The 16,632-nt window shown below is 40.4% G+C and overlaps 1 protein-coding gene across 4 annotated transcripts in view; it reads left to right on the top strand.

Annotated features, from left to right (window-relative positions):
* LOC119886076 (butyrophilin-like protein 10) overlaps positions 1–16,632 on the top strand; it is a 38,234-nt gene that overhangs the window by 15,290 nt on the left and 6,312 nt on the right. Inside the window, exons 1-4 of one of the 4 annotated variants that reach the window (XM_038696595.1) lie at positions 10,336–10,741; positions 12,057–12,141; positions 13,809–14,144; positions 15,795–15,830. In XM_038696595.1, the coding sequence (XP_038552523.1) occupies positions 12,057–12,141; positions 13,809–14,144; positions 15,795–15,830 (457 nt within the window). In that variant the 5' untranslated portion in view covers positions 10,336–10,741. Of the gene's footprint in view, positions 1–54; positions 148–1,392; positions 1,746–10,335; positions 10,742–12,056; positions 12,142–13,808; positions 14,145–15,794; positions 15,831–16,632 lie in introns of those variants that run through there. The other 3 variants (XM_038696593.1, XM_038696592.1, XM_038696594.1) reach the window with 3 other exon arrangements.

Raw genomic sequence — 16,632 nt, forward strand, 5'->3', positions numbered from 1 at the left:
CCTCTCAGATATACGGTATTAGTTTTTTAAAATTTTATTGCCTTTATTGGACAGGAGCAGCTGAAGAGAGACAGGTAAACGGGGAGAGAAACAGGATGACATTCAGCACAAAGCTGGAGGTGGAATCAAACCCTCACGCTCCACCAGGTGAGCTACCGGACTTATGTTGTAGCCTTTATTTATTTATGAGGCATCTATCTATCTATCTATATAAAAAAAACTTTTGTTTAAACAGGAAATGTCCCATTGAGACACAGTCCTGCAAAGCACAAATAAAATACAATTTTTCAACCATGAGCTGAAAAACAATACATTACGTAAATTAAAATACAAGACAGATTTACACACAAAGTTTACAAAATATTTACATGGACAAAAATGCAAAGAGTTTAAAATATATTAAAAAAACAAAATAAGGACTAAATGTAGAGATCTACCTTCCGTTAATTAAAACAACTGCATATGTCCATCAGAATATCAGATATTCTTTTTTTTCGCACCAATCTTAAGCTCAGACTGGAGTTCATTCCTGGACGAAGGGCCGTAGTAAGACAGACTCCTCTTTCAAACAAAGTAGTTCGTCACTAGATCATAAATATTTGCTTTGCATATGAACAAATTTTAAACAGATATAAGAAGGCAAAAATCCTAAAATAGCTTTATAAATAAAAATGTGCCAGTGTAGCATCCTGCGCAGTTTGAGTGACAGCCAATTTACCCTACTGTATAAGATGCAGTGATGTGTCTGATAGCCAGCGTTTGTGATGAACCTGAGAGCCGCATGATAAAGAGGGTCAAGCTTTGTCCAGCCGGATACCCAAGTATTTATAAGTATCAACAAGTTCAATGGCTTCGTCTTGGTTGTGTTAATAGCGAGAGCTGGGACTTTAGTATTAGTAGGTGCAAATATCATCACCTTTGTCTTGTGTGCATTTAAAAGTAGCTTCAAATGAAACGGGGCAGATTGTAATGAGGCAAAGTCTGACTGCAAATTTGCACAGGCAGTCTCGAGTGTAGGGGCACAGCTTCTGGTTCTCATTCTGATTGTTACAAATAAATATAGCGAGTTGTAAAACATAACCGTCCAATAAATGGATGATTCGACATTTTGATTTCCCTAAATGTCAATATTTCGTCTTACAGAGTCTTTAAACAGATCTAAAAGATATTTACCCCATTAATGTCACCGTATTACATTTTTAATCCAAATATTGCACTTATATAAACATTTTATTGTCAGCTGCTTACCATATTTTTACCAATTACTATAATATTGCTATACTAGTAGTTTTGCATTGATGCTATCTTTAAGGGCAGGTTCACACCAAAATGTCCGTTTTCTGAATTGAAAGCAAGTTGACTTTATGTAATATATACTTTTCTTTTCTGCAGGTTCTCCTGAGCAGGGAAACAGTTATCATAAAGATCTTCCAGAGCTGCTGTGAAGGTGTGTGTGAATCTGTAGACTGAGTCACGCATGTTAGTCACAAACAACCAAATACTGTTTTGTTGGACCATTTACATTTACTCATCTGGCAGACGCTTTTATCCGAAGCGACTTACATTTGAGGAACAACATACAAGCGTCAACAGAGCATCAACTACAGATCTACAACTGACAATACATACAAGTAAGAGCAGCAATAAATACTAGTAGAGCTCATAGTTCATATTAGTATTGGCAAGTTCGAGTCTTTTGACAGACTCGTTCATTCAAATCTCTTTGTTTTTTTGAGTCATTTCGTTCATTTGAACTAGGCTGGTTATTGCGGCGCTGCAGCCCTCTAGTGGGCGATTAAAAAACAGCTCGCCGTTCTCAAACACGGAAGGCTGCCTGGCTTGCTTTAATTGACAAAGTATAATGGACAAATTCACCTCTTGATTATTGTATATCATCATTATATAACCCCCCCCTGGGCCCACAGCCAAATTCAAACCATGTAAAAACCACAGAAATATGCTGTCTATATGTAATCACCACTACTCTGGCTAAATCCGTCCATTGTCACAATCTTTCCCGAGTAGTATACAACCAGACCGGCCACATAAAGGCTGATGTATATAATTACTATCATTATCTCTAAAGTGCTCATTCATACAGCAGCCTAACGTCCCTATCCAGGAGTAAAATATTAATATCAGATTTGCAGTAAATATATTGAAGTAATAAGCTTGATACACTATATGAAGAAACACACTCTTATTAAAATTCAACCAATTTAATAATAATCTGGATCGAGCCACCAAGTTCTTAAAGAACTCCAGCACAGAGAGAGGAACAAAGAAATATTAACACATTATATAAACGCAGCAGTTTGGCAGGTCTGGACGCAGGATGGGCCACATCAGGTCCAGATTCTGCAGACAGAGAAACACACATGAGCACGTCGCTCTCAAACACTGCAGGTTGTTCACCAGTCACGAGCTGTGAAACAACAGCTCGGCTCTGTTGATGAATAAAAAGGAAAAGTTACGCTGCGTTCCCTGGCAGACCTGGATCAGCTGTTAGCTGTTTACAAAGCTAACGCTAACGTTGCTACGTGGCTGTGTTTTAATGTTTTAATGACCGGGTCTGTTTGTTTTGGAGAGGAGACGACCTCGGAGGTAATTCGGCTCCAGGTAGAACCCTGTCAGGGCTCTGAAGTGGACCCAGAACAACTCTCATCAGCTGTTAGCTGTAAACACTAGCAAAGTTACAGTAATAACTATAACTTAGCACAACATCACTGCGCTGTAATAACGTTGTGCTTTGTTAAATGTCACATACTTAACAAGAAAGCTATATAATATCAGTCCAGTGACTGTTACCTGACAGCCGACCTGCCTCTCTTTCTCCACAGTAGCTGTCACGTGACAAATGAACGACTCAAACAGACCCACAGTTGAGAGTCGTGAACTAATCAGTTCTGTTTCCTGTGCTGACGCAGCTGCCGTGTGACGAGCGAACGTAAGAGTCCAAGATCCTTCACGCATGCGTGAAAATGAACGAATCACTCACTGAGACGACCCGTTCCTCCCGAGTCATACACACGATTAGGTCTAATGAACGAAACGTTCTTTGAACGACACAACACTAGTTCATATCACATCATTGGAGTAAATACCTAGCGAAGGAAGAGTTAACAAAAAAAGTGCAAAGCAGTACAAGATAATTGTAGGGGATAGAAGAAGAAGAGCACAGGAAGTGCATGTTAGATGTTAGGAGTTAGAGGTGTTATAAGAGGAAGTGTTCTCGGAAGAGATGAGTTTTCAGGAGCTTCTTGAAGTTAGAGCTCTGATGGCGTGTGGTAGCTCGTTCCACCACTGTTGGCAGCATTAGTGACTTGAATCTGATTCTGGAGGCCACGGGGAGCCAGTGGAGGTCACTGAGTGATGGAGTGACATGAGTCCTTTTGGGCTGATCAAAAACCAGATGCGCTGCTGCGTTCTGAACCATTTATAAGGGTTCAGAACGCAGCAGCGGACCAGTAGAAGAAATATTGTCAGCACACTGTGGCTCCCTTAAAGGGATAGAAATGTACTGTAATCCAATACACTTGTAGTTAAATATAGCGAATATTTCCTCAGTGTGCTCCGGTTTTCCTGCACAGCCCAGGCTCTGCAAATGGAAAGCAAAGAAAGTTGTTCCAGCCAAGAGCGAGAGAGAGATCAATTAACCGGTACATTAGACCGCTCTGGACTCCTGGCACTATTAAGAAACAAGCCCGTCTGGCACCAACAACCACGCCACATTAAAAGTCTCTTAAATCCCCTTTTCCCCGGTTTGAACTTCAGCAAGTAGTCCTGACCCCGTCTACTTGATTTAATGCATTAAGTTGCTGCCATGTGATTGGCTGATTAGCTATTTGTCTTAAAAAGCGGCTGATCCGGTGTTCCTAATAAAGTGGCCGGTGAGTGTAGACTTCTACAATTGAACCTCTTTATGCAGTCAGTGGAGTCGCCACCCTGTTGGCCTTTAAAAGTATTCAGCGCTTCACCCAGAGATTCTCTCATGCGTCTCTCACACTGAGTCAAAACTACTGAATTATCCACTCGATGTTGTTAAAGACATGATGGCATCTAAATGAAATGGACAAAGCTACATACGTATCTCAACACAACAGAGCTTTAAAGGGACCTGGTAAAAGTAGAATGGATCAAATCCAAATATTTATTTCCACAAACTCAGGGGCTAAAACCAAAAAGAACAGGTACCCTAAATAATCAGGTGGCTTGTTAAACCAGCAGATCCCAGATCTGTAATGTAGCCTATATAAAATGTAATGTTTACCTTAACCATGTAGTGCCTTCAAACATTCAAGCCCGCCAGTCCACGCAAAGTCTGGATTTTGGCGGCTGTTTTGTGCGCAAATTTTGTCAGAATATTTGTGTCGGAGGAAAAATCAACAAAAATTCTTTATTTTGTTTTTTGTTTGTTTGTGAAAAGGTGACTGAACTTTACTGAAAATGTTTGCAGGGAAAATCTAATGTTACTTTTTGTAATTGGAGTTCACTTGTTTCAGAAAAGTATGTATTTGTAGTGAGAAAACTCAGTGTTCAAATAAGCTACTTAAATGGTCAGTCCTCAATGAATGTATAATTTAATATTTATCATGGTGCCAAGGAGTCAAATACAATGCTGACTGTTATCTTAATCTTGCTGGTGCTGTTTTTGAACAATACAGTGTCATTAGCTTGAATGTATTCAATTAAATGAAGTTAATTCCACGTATATTATAGTGAATATACAGCTGAACCAGTCTGTCACTTACATGTTAATATGTAATGGTTCTCGCTTTGTTGTAGCAATTGTTTATATTGAATGTGCTCGTTTCTCTTGAACAATGAGCACATTATTCATTATGTAAACAATGTATTTAGTTATATTTCCATTGTTTCTTAACAAGCCACTGTGTGTATTCTTGAGGTCAAACATGTTGAATTTGAAGATCCCCTATCTCATGTTTTAAGTCACATAAAAGTGACCTTATTAGAATAATAGTTTGTTTCTTATCTGGTTAAAAATGACTGTAAATATGTGTAATTTTAAACGTTTCGTCCAAAACTGCGCTATGATTGGTCCAAACTACACGTGATGTCACACAGCATGCTTGTTACTGTACGAAGTTCCCAGTCGGTCCCCAGACCTGGTGAAGTAGCGACGGCTGCTCCAAATGTGTTCACCTTCATTTCCTGTCGTCTACTGAATAAAAGCATTAATGTCACACAGACGTACAGTCCTTTCTTATCCTTCCTGTCAATATTCTGTCTTTTATCTTTTAAAGAAAGATTTTTCTGCGTGGATCTGGTGAATCAGTGTAAACGTTACTTCTCTCACTATATTAGAAAACAAATAATTAAAGGGTAACGACCACACTTTATCCCAAGGAACAGTCTGTATCAAAACTGATATGGGAATTTAATACTTTGCCAAAACGTCTGAGTAGCTACACAGTCGAGGAGAGAGGAGTAAGTGGACAGTAGCGAAGTGGAAGTGATGGAAGAGCAACAGCAGGACGACGCAAGGGCTTCCTGTCTTTAATCTCAAGACGCCTGCTGTCGTGTTTCAGACGCATCGAGTGGATAAAACATTCAGGTCGGCCGCTACCTGACCTCCATCCTCTTTCTACATTGGGCGCACTGATTTTGGGTGTTGTCACAGCCAAGTTGTTGCTTTTTGATGTTGTGTTTTGTCATTCTCAGGGTTACACTCACTATAAAGAGTTAAAGGAGGGAGGCTTCCTGAATCTATAGACAGTTTATTACACTGGATTGAAACAGGAAATACAAAACAATATTAATGTAGACAACACAGGTTATAATATGCAACATGTTTCCTTCCTTCACTTTGAACAATCATAAAGACGTGTGAATGACAGTGTTGAACAGTTTCTACAGATTCTTCAGAAACTTTTCCAAGGCTGCATAAACATTTGCTGATCGGTCCGTTGTTGTGCCTGCATGGCATTAAACCTTCTACCCTCTGCCTTCTGCTGAGACCTCATCATGTTCTCAGAGAAAGCGTTGGGCTTGATGGGTTCGATCCACATTAAGCATCTGCTCCAGGAATCTTCTTTGTTCTGTCTGACACCAGAGAAGATTTCACTTTCCTCTTCCTGGACTGACTTCCAGGAATGGCGGTCAGGGTGTCACTTTTTGTCTTCTGCCTCCACGTCAGTGGAGTCCAGCGACTCTCCTCTCTCCCGTCCTGTGGTGCAGCATCTTCCCCTGTCAGTAACAGCAAGTAGTTACTGAGTAACGCTCATCAGAGACTGAACATGTTAACAGTGGTGGTAGGAGTAGGCTGTAGCTGTTCTCCGAAGCTGACCGGGAGGCCACTGCTGCCAGTGATGCATGCGTTTATCAGGAGAGTGGCATTAAGTAACGTTTAATATTGTTCTGTAAAAACACTGAATACTGCTTTTATTAGTGCATGTGCACAAAAACAGTAGTTCAACAGTCGTGAAAGCATTGCTTTGTTTTTTATTTCAGCCAAAACCATAGGCCAACTTCTTGCTGCTGATATGAATATGCTGTTAGTTGAACCGTCGGGAGAGATATTTATGTAGTTAAATACTGTATACTCAGAGCCCTGTGGCAGCATCATCTGGTCTGAGAGGCTGCATGTTGACAGCTCAGGTTACTTATTGTAGTAACGAGTAACCTTAACATAACTTGTTACTTTTAATACCCAGTAATAAGTAATGTAATATTATCCCTTTTAAGTAACAAGTAACTTATTTAAATTTCTGAGTAACTTGCCCAACACGGTTGTTTTATAGTAGCCTTGTAATGGTAGGCAGATGTTGTTTTTAACAGTAGTAATAGTATAAACAGCAGTTGTTGTTACAGTGATATTATAAGCAGGAGTATTAGTAGTAGGAGTAGCTTAGTTGTTGTTGTTGGTTGTAGTACAAGTATTATCATTTCTAGCAGAAGTAGTAGTAGACTAGCAGTAACATAGATGCAGTAATACAAGAACTGATGAAACCAGCGACAGGCTCCAGTTACTCACCGTCTCCATCCAACTCCACACCAACATCTGATGTGTTGTTCTGACCAAATGTCAGTGAGGCATTTCACCTCCTCGCCGCACCAAGTCAACACGCGATTCATTTTCACGGAGATGTCCGACAATGAAAAAGGCGAAACAATCTAGATCTAGTCTCTTGTTGGGGGAAAAACGGTCCGGGGCAGGATATATTAAACCCAGTACACACTGCAGTTTTCCATTTGAAGGCATCAGCTGATCTCTCATCAGTCCAGTCAACTGTGGTGTTTTTATGTTAACCAGCTTTAGTTCATGTTTATCGAAAGATAATAGCTCAATTCACTTAGTTAATGTTAAATTTCAAGTTCTTTGGCAACAAACAGAGTTTATCTTCAGTTATTAGATTTGTTGTTAAAGTTAGAAACGCGTATTAGTTAATCTGCTCAACGTGACTCGCTTCTAGGAAAGTTGAACCTGTAAAACTGCAGATAGATAATTAACTTAATATATGTTCTGTTGAGGAGGCTGACATGTGAAACCGTCAGACTGACTTTGATGATTTAGCAAGCCATTTATCTACAAAGGATCCAAAAAGCAACAAGGTAGACCTACATAACTGTCAACTCTCCAAAATAATAAGTAACTTCACTTTCCTGTACTGACAGTGTCACAGCATCCCCACCAGGCGGCGCCACGATGTTATGTTGTGGGGTTTTGTGGATGTGTTTGGGAGAGTGTGTAATAGAAGAAGGAAGAATGATGGGAAGTAAAGCACCACTATAAAACTGTAACTGTCTCCAGACTCTTTTCTCCAGAGTATGAAACCTTCTAAATTTCTGAAATTTAAAATGAACGGTTGTTTCTCATTTGCTCAAGTGTAGCTCTACAATTTAACATTTGTTTGGAGTCCCTAAATCACACAGCACAAAATTTATTCAAGGTTCTCATACATCCTGGAAAACCTGGAAAACACTTGACCAACTTTCCAGTCATGGAAAACACATGGAAAATGAGGGAAAAGGCCTGGAAATGTTTTTTTTAACATTGTGTTGCGGCAGCGTGGTCACTCAAACCACTGGGCTAACCTGCCACCTACATTACAACAGTGACAGATCCACAAAATTACCAAAGTTACTTTAGTTATTCGGGAGATCGCTTGACACCAGACTCTGTGCTAGTGGCGGTCATGTGTAGAAGGAACTGGTGAAACGTTGCCAGGGATTAACACCTGATTCCTGATGGTGACTCTTGCTGCAAAGAAACATTCATAGCTGCAAGCATGTAGGCCTAGTGCTGAATGGGAAAATATCAGGCATTGTTTATTCTTTATTATATGTTGCCCTTTTGCTACAATTAGGCTTCACACAGCAGCTGCCTCTCTACACTGCAGGGGCGATTCTAGGATCAGACCTTTAGGGGTGCTCAGCCCCTAATGAGAATGTAGCATGCATACAATACCTTGCAAAAGTGTTCACTTTTAGGCCTACTAGAGAGGAGCTGGTGCAGAGCGGAGCGGGTCACTTTGTGTTGAAACGTGGTGGGGACATGAGGGCTCAGATTAGGGGCGTGATGATGCACGAGAACAAGACAAGAAGATTGTTAGTCACTATTTAGATTAAATATTTGATGGTAAAATACATATGAGGGGTCTGGGAGTCGTCCCCCAAAAGATTTTGAGCATTAAACTGGTAATTTCCTTCCTTCTGGAGACATTTTCTGTGGAGCAAGCTGTTTTTCTTCTGTTTTTCTGATTCTAAAGTCTCACGGCAGCAGGAAGAAAAGATCTCCTGAATCTCTCCTTCACACAGCGTGGGTGTATCAGCCTGCCACTGAAGGAGCTGCTCAGTGATGTTAGTGTCTCACGAAGGTGGTGGGACGAAAACCAGCCATTTCAAAAAGTCCCAGCATCCCCAGCGTAAATGACCCCTATGGTGTCAGTGGACCAGCTAGGGTCAGACAGCAGTGTGGAGCTGTGTGCTGTGTTTACTGCCTCGGAGTTGACTCATTTTCCCTGTAACTAGCTAACAGATTGCTATTTCCAAAACATTATTACAGTTACTAATCCAAGTATCGCTGCGGTGCTGAGTCAGCTGTCGACCAACAAGCTAAAGTAAAGTAGCCTAAAAGAAAGACTGGAGAACGAGGGAGATGGACGTTCTTTCGCCCTCTTCTCTGTTGCACTTGTCATACAAACCTACGTAGCAAACCGGTGCAAAAGGTTTTGGATTGAACTCACCCCAGATGGAAAGTAAACTCCTTTGATCGGCGCCGTTGAGCCAATCAGAATTCAGCGAAAACGGACGTCTAATATCCTTGTTTATATTTGGGAAACGGACTGTAGCCTATAATAACATGACTTACTGCTGAGTTATATATAAAATAAAGACATAATCTTTTGCAATTATCCTTATAACTCTGCATTATTTTACCTGCTGTGTACCAACCAATCCAACCCATTTTTACCTGTTAAAATAACTTTAAATGGTGAAAACAACCCATAAAATGCAGTATTTTACTTTCCAGACAGTGACTGAAGCCTCTACTTATTGACTGAAAGGTTATTTCTTCCTCAAAATGACTTGATTTCATTCAGAAGAGTTATATTTGGCATATTATAACTCACCTTGTACTTTTTTACCTGTTAAAATACCTGCCAGAAAGTGCCTGAACATGTGATCTTTTGTTACTTGGTTCACCAGGTGAAGTAGTGACGGCACATTCCTCCATATTTCCACATCTGTTTACTTTCATTTCCTGTCATCTACTGTTGAATACGAGGTGTTATATGTCACTCAAATATTCCTAATAGTGTTTTTATTTTCAGGGAAAGAATTAATTATCTGCCTGACCCAACAGCTGATTTTGGATTCTCAAGTCTTTGAATTTAAACTCTTTAAAAATCTGTTTATAATAAATTACAGTAAATCAGTAAAAAAGAGATTGAAAAGTCATTTATGTTTATGAGTAATATAGAAAACAATTGGTGACCACATTGGAATCACATTAGGATTTTCAAAGCTGATAGAGGTCGCAGAGTTTTTAGTTTTTATTTACAGCCTGAGAAGCAAACATCAGCTGAGACACTGCGCACTGGGACAGGGAAGGTGATGCAAAACCTCCTCCTTAATAAAATCAGATCTGAAATGTCAGCGACACTGTGGAGCAGCAACAAGTGAAGTTAGCCAGCTGCGGCTTCGCGCATGCGCGATTCATTTGCAGTCTCGCCGCGGAGGAGTGAACATCTCCTGCTGTAGCTGCAGCCGGGAGGGACTGCTGGACGAGGACCGGGCGGCCCGTGAGTGCCTCGGAAAGGGGGAGGGGCCCTCTGCGCTGGTTGGATCTTCTTTAGGCCAACCTCCTGTTGGAGAGGAGGAGGGTTCAGACACTGCTTTGGTCTCGGTGTTTTCAGCCAGAGTCATTGAATTCTCAAACACTGCTTTGGTCTCGGTGTTTTCAGCCAGAGTCATTGAATTCTCAAACACTGCTTTGGTCTCGGTGTTTTCAGCCAGAGTCAGTGAATTCTCAAACACTGCTTTGGTCTCGGTGTTTTCAGCCACTATTTAAGGTTGGACAATCTGCCATGGAGCTGTTGAAGTCGAGCCTCGGACGGTTGAAGTTTGTTCTCCTTTGTATGTCGGCTGCTCACAGACCTGAAGCTCAGACCTTGAAGAGACATATAACAAGATATCTGGTTTATTACCGCGGCTTTACCACCAACTTTCACGGAGCCCCCCCTCGTTTCAGTTTACCCGACATAAGTTATCCTCCCTGGTATGTTCATGAAATTACTGCATCTTCTTTTATTTCACATTTTAACGCATCAGCTGACCTCGTGAATCCAATGTTTTTATTTTATCTGAACCAGCTTTAGTTCATGTTTATCAAAAGATAATATTTGGTTAGATTCTAACTTGAGGAAGTTGTTTGGCAACAAACACAGTTTATCTTCGGTTATTAGATTTGTTGTTAAAGTCTCACTTGGTTGACAATCAATAAAATGAATCACGTTACAATCGTATGTAATGTTGTTTAATCACAATATTTTAAGTTTTAACCTTCATGAAGGCATTTATTACAGGACTGCATTAGTTTTAGCCTGGTGTACCTGATAAACTGGCAGCTGTATATTAATGCTCATAGGCCGGATAGAAACATGCACCGCGCTGAAGTTTTAAGTTGGATATCCGACAGACATTCAGCATCAAACGGCGTCTTGTTGATCTGTTTCCCCCGGTGTTGGCAGTATAATGCCGGTTAGCTCACCTCCGAGGGCTCGCTCTTAACCACCAGGGGTTTGCTTAGGGACCATCGATAAATTACTATTAGTCAATCAAGAGCTTGCAAGTCATGTGATTTAAAGACACCAAACCAATGCCGAATTGTAGTACCGCACTTCCTATTAGATTTGAGTGCATTTTCTATTTTATATCAATATTTATTAATATTTCTTATTAAAAAAATGTTCCATGTTATGTGACCCAGGGACTCCAAACCAACGCTGAATCAGTACCACACCGTGCAGATGAGACGCGCTGCTTCATATTAGATTTAGTGCTTCATGTATTTTCTATTCATATTAATTTCTTATTGAAAAAATGCTTTTTAGTTTTTATTGTGAGACCTTTTATAATGTACAATGGAATGCAAATAGAAGAGCTCTGACATGAATAATGCTTTTATAATAATTAAATTATATGCATTGCTGAGGTAATGGTTGAAGGTTATATTATGCTTGAGATTGTATTGAGAGGATTTTTTAATACTCTGTAGGCAACATAACAGAATATATTGTTGACTTGGTGTATTGTGGATGACTTTAGATAGTATAGGTGTACCTAATGAAGTGGCCACTGTAGAATCAAGTCAAGGTTTCCCCTGCATGTGTAGAAGTTAATGCCGGTAAAATATGCAATTGGCTGGTAGATTTAATTCACTCACGAGCCAAAGAAACGATGGTGATCTACTGAACGGCTGGTACACTTTGAGCATTCACTAGTTATTTGGCTGGCGGACAAAAAAGTACATTTTGCTCCCTGCATGCAGCTGTGTTGTGTTACAGTGATGTTAATGTGATTCTTATTTTCAGATGTCTTGGACAACCATGAAGCTTCTTCCTCTCGTGTGTCTCTGTCTCCTGACTCGGTCTGGAACAACGTTTGCTGATGAACACGGTAAGAAAAGGAATTACTTGGACTGATAATCAATATCCTGATTATTAGCACAGATCAATATAAAAACATGTGGTGCCATTTAAGCATCCTTCTGATTGATCTATGTGGCTGGTGTTAATTTCCTAAATCAATTCATGGAGGTTCACAGCAACAAAACAAATGACAGGAGATGTTTTTAATAACTTTCATGATTAAAACAAATTTGATTTCCAAATCACATGCACATATGTTTTAATTGTCCCATTTTGGGGAGTCACCTTCCCCACCAGGGGAATTGTCCTGCTCACAGAGAGAAAGAAAACAGGAGAAAAGGGAAACACACATGAATCATCTTAAAACAGGGATGCAAACTTAGGAAAATATGAAAATCACAGCAGGACGACACAATGCAAGTTATTCATTGACTGCTTCACTGTGACTGTTGTTGGTTTAGGGCTTTATAGATAAAACTGACTCGAGATAGGACAAATAAGATAACTTGACTACACAGTGATCATAATAACAGTGGTACTCAGATCTTTCAACATGAAGTAAAAATACTTTCTAAATGTTGCATTCAGATTCTTACTTATTGTTTTTATTTAACCAGGAAGTCCCTTGAGATTGAAATCTTTGTCCTGAGGGACACCCGACCACTTTAAATAGAAACAAAACATGTTGAACAAACATCACATATAAAAGCAAAATGTATAAAATTCTACTGCAACTAGTGATTATTTTCATTATCGACTAATCTGCAGATTAGTTTCACGATTAATCGACTAATCGTTTAGTCTTTAAAATGTCAAGAAATTGTTAAAAATGCTTATCATAGTTTCTTATTGTATTATATAATAGGAACATTATTACTGCTGCATTGACACATCAGCAGTATTTTAACAACAACAGCTGGTTATGGTGGAGCAAATTTTTACATCAATACGCACAGTTAGGAAGTTTAATCTATAACAAGTGATCATACTCTATAAGATGATCATCTGCAAAGTAACTAGTAAATATAATTTCCAGATGAATGTAGTGGAGTAGAAAGCAGAAAGCAGGTTTCCCCCATGTTTGATCTGCATGTCGGCCTGAGACAGTTTTTCTCTGCTGATTTAATGTGTTTGTTGGAAGACTGGAAATGCACTGAAGCAGCGATCATATAAATGTCTTCACCTGACTCTTGATGATTTCTGGTTCTTTAACTGTCATTTAAATCATTTAACGCAGCTGCAGACACCGAGTTCAGATTTCACCTGAGAGTCTTCTGTTCACAATCTTCTCCTTCTTGTTCCTCCCATGAAGAGAAATGTGTTTCCGTTCGGCTGGTGTTTGCTAAATAATGAGACGCAGCTGCGTGATCTTTGAAGGGAGAACAGTGACCCGACAATGTGAACATACAGAATATTTGGACAATGTGAAAGTTTCAGAAGTGACTCCAAATGAAAAGCAAACACACGATCAGCAAACTTAAAGATCGTGGGCGTCCTCTCAAAGACCCTGTAGTCATACTGAGACTGGATTGGTCTGAAGTGTCTGTGTCATGTGACTCATCAGGTTTCTCATGTCAGCTTAAATATTCTTAAATGATGCCAACAAAAAAAAAATCTCCATAAATAATGTGCCGCCTAACTAATGTGTTTATAAACTGGTGTTTCAGAATGACTAAAATAAACTTCTTCTTTCAGGGTCGGGTGTCGTCAGAGTGGTTGTGAAAGAAGGGAGTGACGCCATTTTACCCTGTTCCCTCAGCACCAAGGAGAACGCTGAGTCAAAGCTCTTTGACTGGAAGAAAGATGGTGGGAAGGAGGTTTTCTTTTATGTTGGAGGCTTTCATTATAATAACGGCCGTCCAGGTCAAGATCAGCAGTTCAAAGGTCGCATCTCACATTTTCAAGATGAGCTGAAGTACGGAAACGCCTCCATCATCATCAGAAAAACAAAGGTGACCGACAGTGGAGACTACACCTGTGATTTTCCACTTCTTCAGCCAAGACAAATATTAAAAATTCAGCTTGTTGTTGGTGAGTGTTTTCATTAAATAGTTAAATCTACATACACTATATTGTCAAAACTATTGGGACGCCCCCTCAAAATCATTGAACTCAAGTGTTCCAATCACTTCCAAGGCCACAGGTGTATAAAATCAAGCACCTAAGGATGCAGACTGCGTCTACAAACATTTGTGAAAGAATGAATTCAAGCGTGGATCCATGATAGGTTGCCACCTGTGCGCTGAAGTTGCCAACTTTCTGCAGAGTCAGCAGCTGCAAACGTCACCAAGCGCAATGAAGAGCATCGGATGCAGCGGTGTAAAGCACATCATGCTTCTTTATCTCGTCTCGTAATCCGATGGACGAGTCTGGGTTTGGCGGTTGCCAGGGGAACGGTACTTGCCTGACTGGATTATGCCAAGTGTAAAGTATGGTGGAGGGGGCATCATGGTTATTTTTTTCAGGGGTTGGGCTCGCCCCCTTAGTTCCGGTGACAGGAACTGTTAATGCTTCAGCACACCAAGACATTTTGGACAATTTCATGTCCCCAACTTAGTGGAAACAGTTTGGGGACGGCCCCTTCCTGTTCCAACATGATTATGCACCAGTGCACAAAGCGAGGTCCATAAAGACCTGGATGAGCCAGTTTGTTGTGGAGAACCTGACTGGCCTGCACAGAGTCCTAATCCCAACCCGACAGAACACCTTTGGGATGAATTAGAGCGGAGACTGCGAGCCAGGCCTCCTCGTCCAACATCTGTCTGACCTCACAAATGTGCTTCTAGAAGAACGGTCAGAAATTCCCATGAACACACTCCTAAACCTTGTGGACAGCCTTCCCAGAAGAGTTGAAGCTGTTATAGCTGCAGAGGGTGGACCAGCTCCATATTAATCCCTACGGATTAATACTACAATAATATACATCAGTAACCTTCATGTGCATGTAAAGGCAGGCGACCCATAACCTTTGGCAGTTTAGTGTATATTGTTCATCAAGATCTCCTGCTGTCCTTCTAGGTTTGGTTCCAGCTTTTCATACTTGTCTGTTCAGATTTATTTATAACTTCCAGATTGGTTTGAAATCAGCACCTCATGCTTCATCTGCCCCCTGTAGCTCCTGTACTTTCAGCCTGTGATGCTCTTGGTATCGAACTGACATCTTTTTCTTCTTCTCCTCCTCTTCCTGCTTTTCCTCTTCCTCCTTGGTCTTTTCTCTCCACATCAGTAACTATAATCAGACATGTAAGTTGTCCTGTCTCCTGCCTGCATGATCTTCTTTGTCTCCACATCGTGTCAGAACTGAGCCTCTGATCTCAGGTGACCAACAGCTTTGCTGCTGCTGGATGCTCTAACCACTTCTGAGTTTACTTAAAAACAAACTAAAAGTTTTTTTATATTCAGTCTTACTCCCAGAAACATATTCTGTTTTTTCCCTCTTCGTAAAACACTTGCAGTATTTTAGTAGTAGTACTAGTGAGTATTTTATATCTAACCTTGTTTAATCTGTGTTTGCTGACTTGCTGGTCTTCTGCTGCTAGTTTCCCTGCTTTCAGTCTTTATGCTAAGCTAGCCCAGCTGTCTGCTGCCTGCAGCTTCATATTTACAGCACAGTAAAGTGTGACATCGATCATCTGTGCAGTAATTACTGTTCTAATTGTGTTAATTAATGTTCTCTTTCAGAGCTCACCTTCAGAGACCGATCAGGAGAAATCACAGGTGCGTCACTGATCTCTACATCTGTAATGTGTGCTACAACTCTCTGGGCCTCAGGATAGAGATCAAACATGTATTGATCAGACATCTATCAGATCTACAGCCGTCTGTCTTATAAACCAGAGGAGGTGAAATCAGCGGTCTGTCCTGATGTTGATGTTACTGATCTCTACATCTGCTGATTATCAGCTGATTCTGGGACACAAACACACAAAGTTCACTCTGAGATACTTGATGTGGTTCTTTAGTCCAGCAGCTCAGCTTCTACAGACTATTTCACTGATTCAAACAGAACAACCCGGTCTCACTCCCAAGTCATCACATATGGACGCTTGGTCAAGAGCCATAATCGTCAGTTTGTGACGCACTAGGGATCCCTTTGACGTCATAGTTCGACGTATTGCGGGAAGCCCTGTTGTGTCAGTTTTATATTTAAGAGAAAAGACGAAGTAAGGAGGTGATTGGGGTGGATAGAGGGCCAGAACCCGGACCTTGAAGCAGGAGAACAGGGTTTGTGTCCCGTGCGAAACAAAACATTAAATGTTTTTATTTAGGCGAGTGAGGTAAATTGACATTAACGTTAGTTAACTTAAGTCTTAATTGACATACATAGCTATTTGAACCCAAACCATGATCTTTTCCTAACCTTAACCAAGTAGTTTTGTTGCCTAAACCCAACGAAAGTACTTTCTGTGCCTAAACTTAACGAAACTGCAACGTTTCACGACTTTAATTATGCGCGTTTCAACATGGCAATGTATCGAAACGTTACGTTTTATCTTGAAAGTGTAACCGGATATTGCAT

Source organism: Micropterus salmoides, unplaced genomic scaffold (assembly GCF_014851395.1).
Source record: "Micropterus salmoides isolate LMB-PRFRI ecotype aquatic unplaced genomic scaffold, ASM1485139v1 Ms_hic_scaffold_4, whole genome shotgun sequence".
Lineage (NCBI taxonomy): Eukaryota > Metazoa > Chordata > Actinopteri > Centrarchiformes > Centrarchidae > Micropterus > Micropterus salmoides.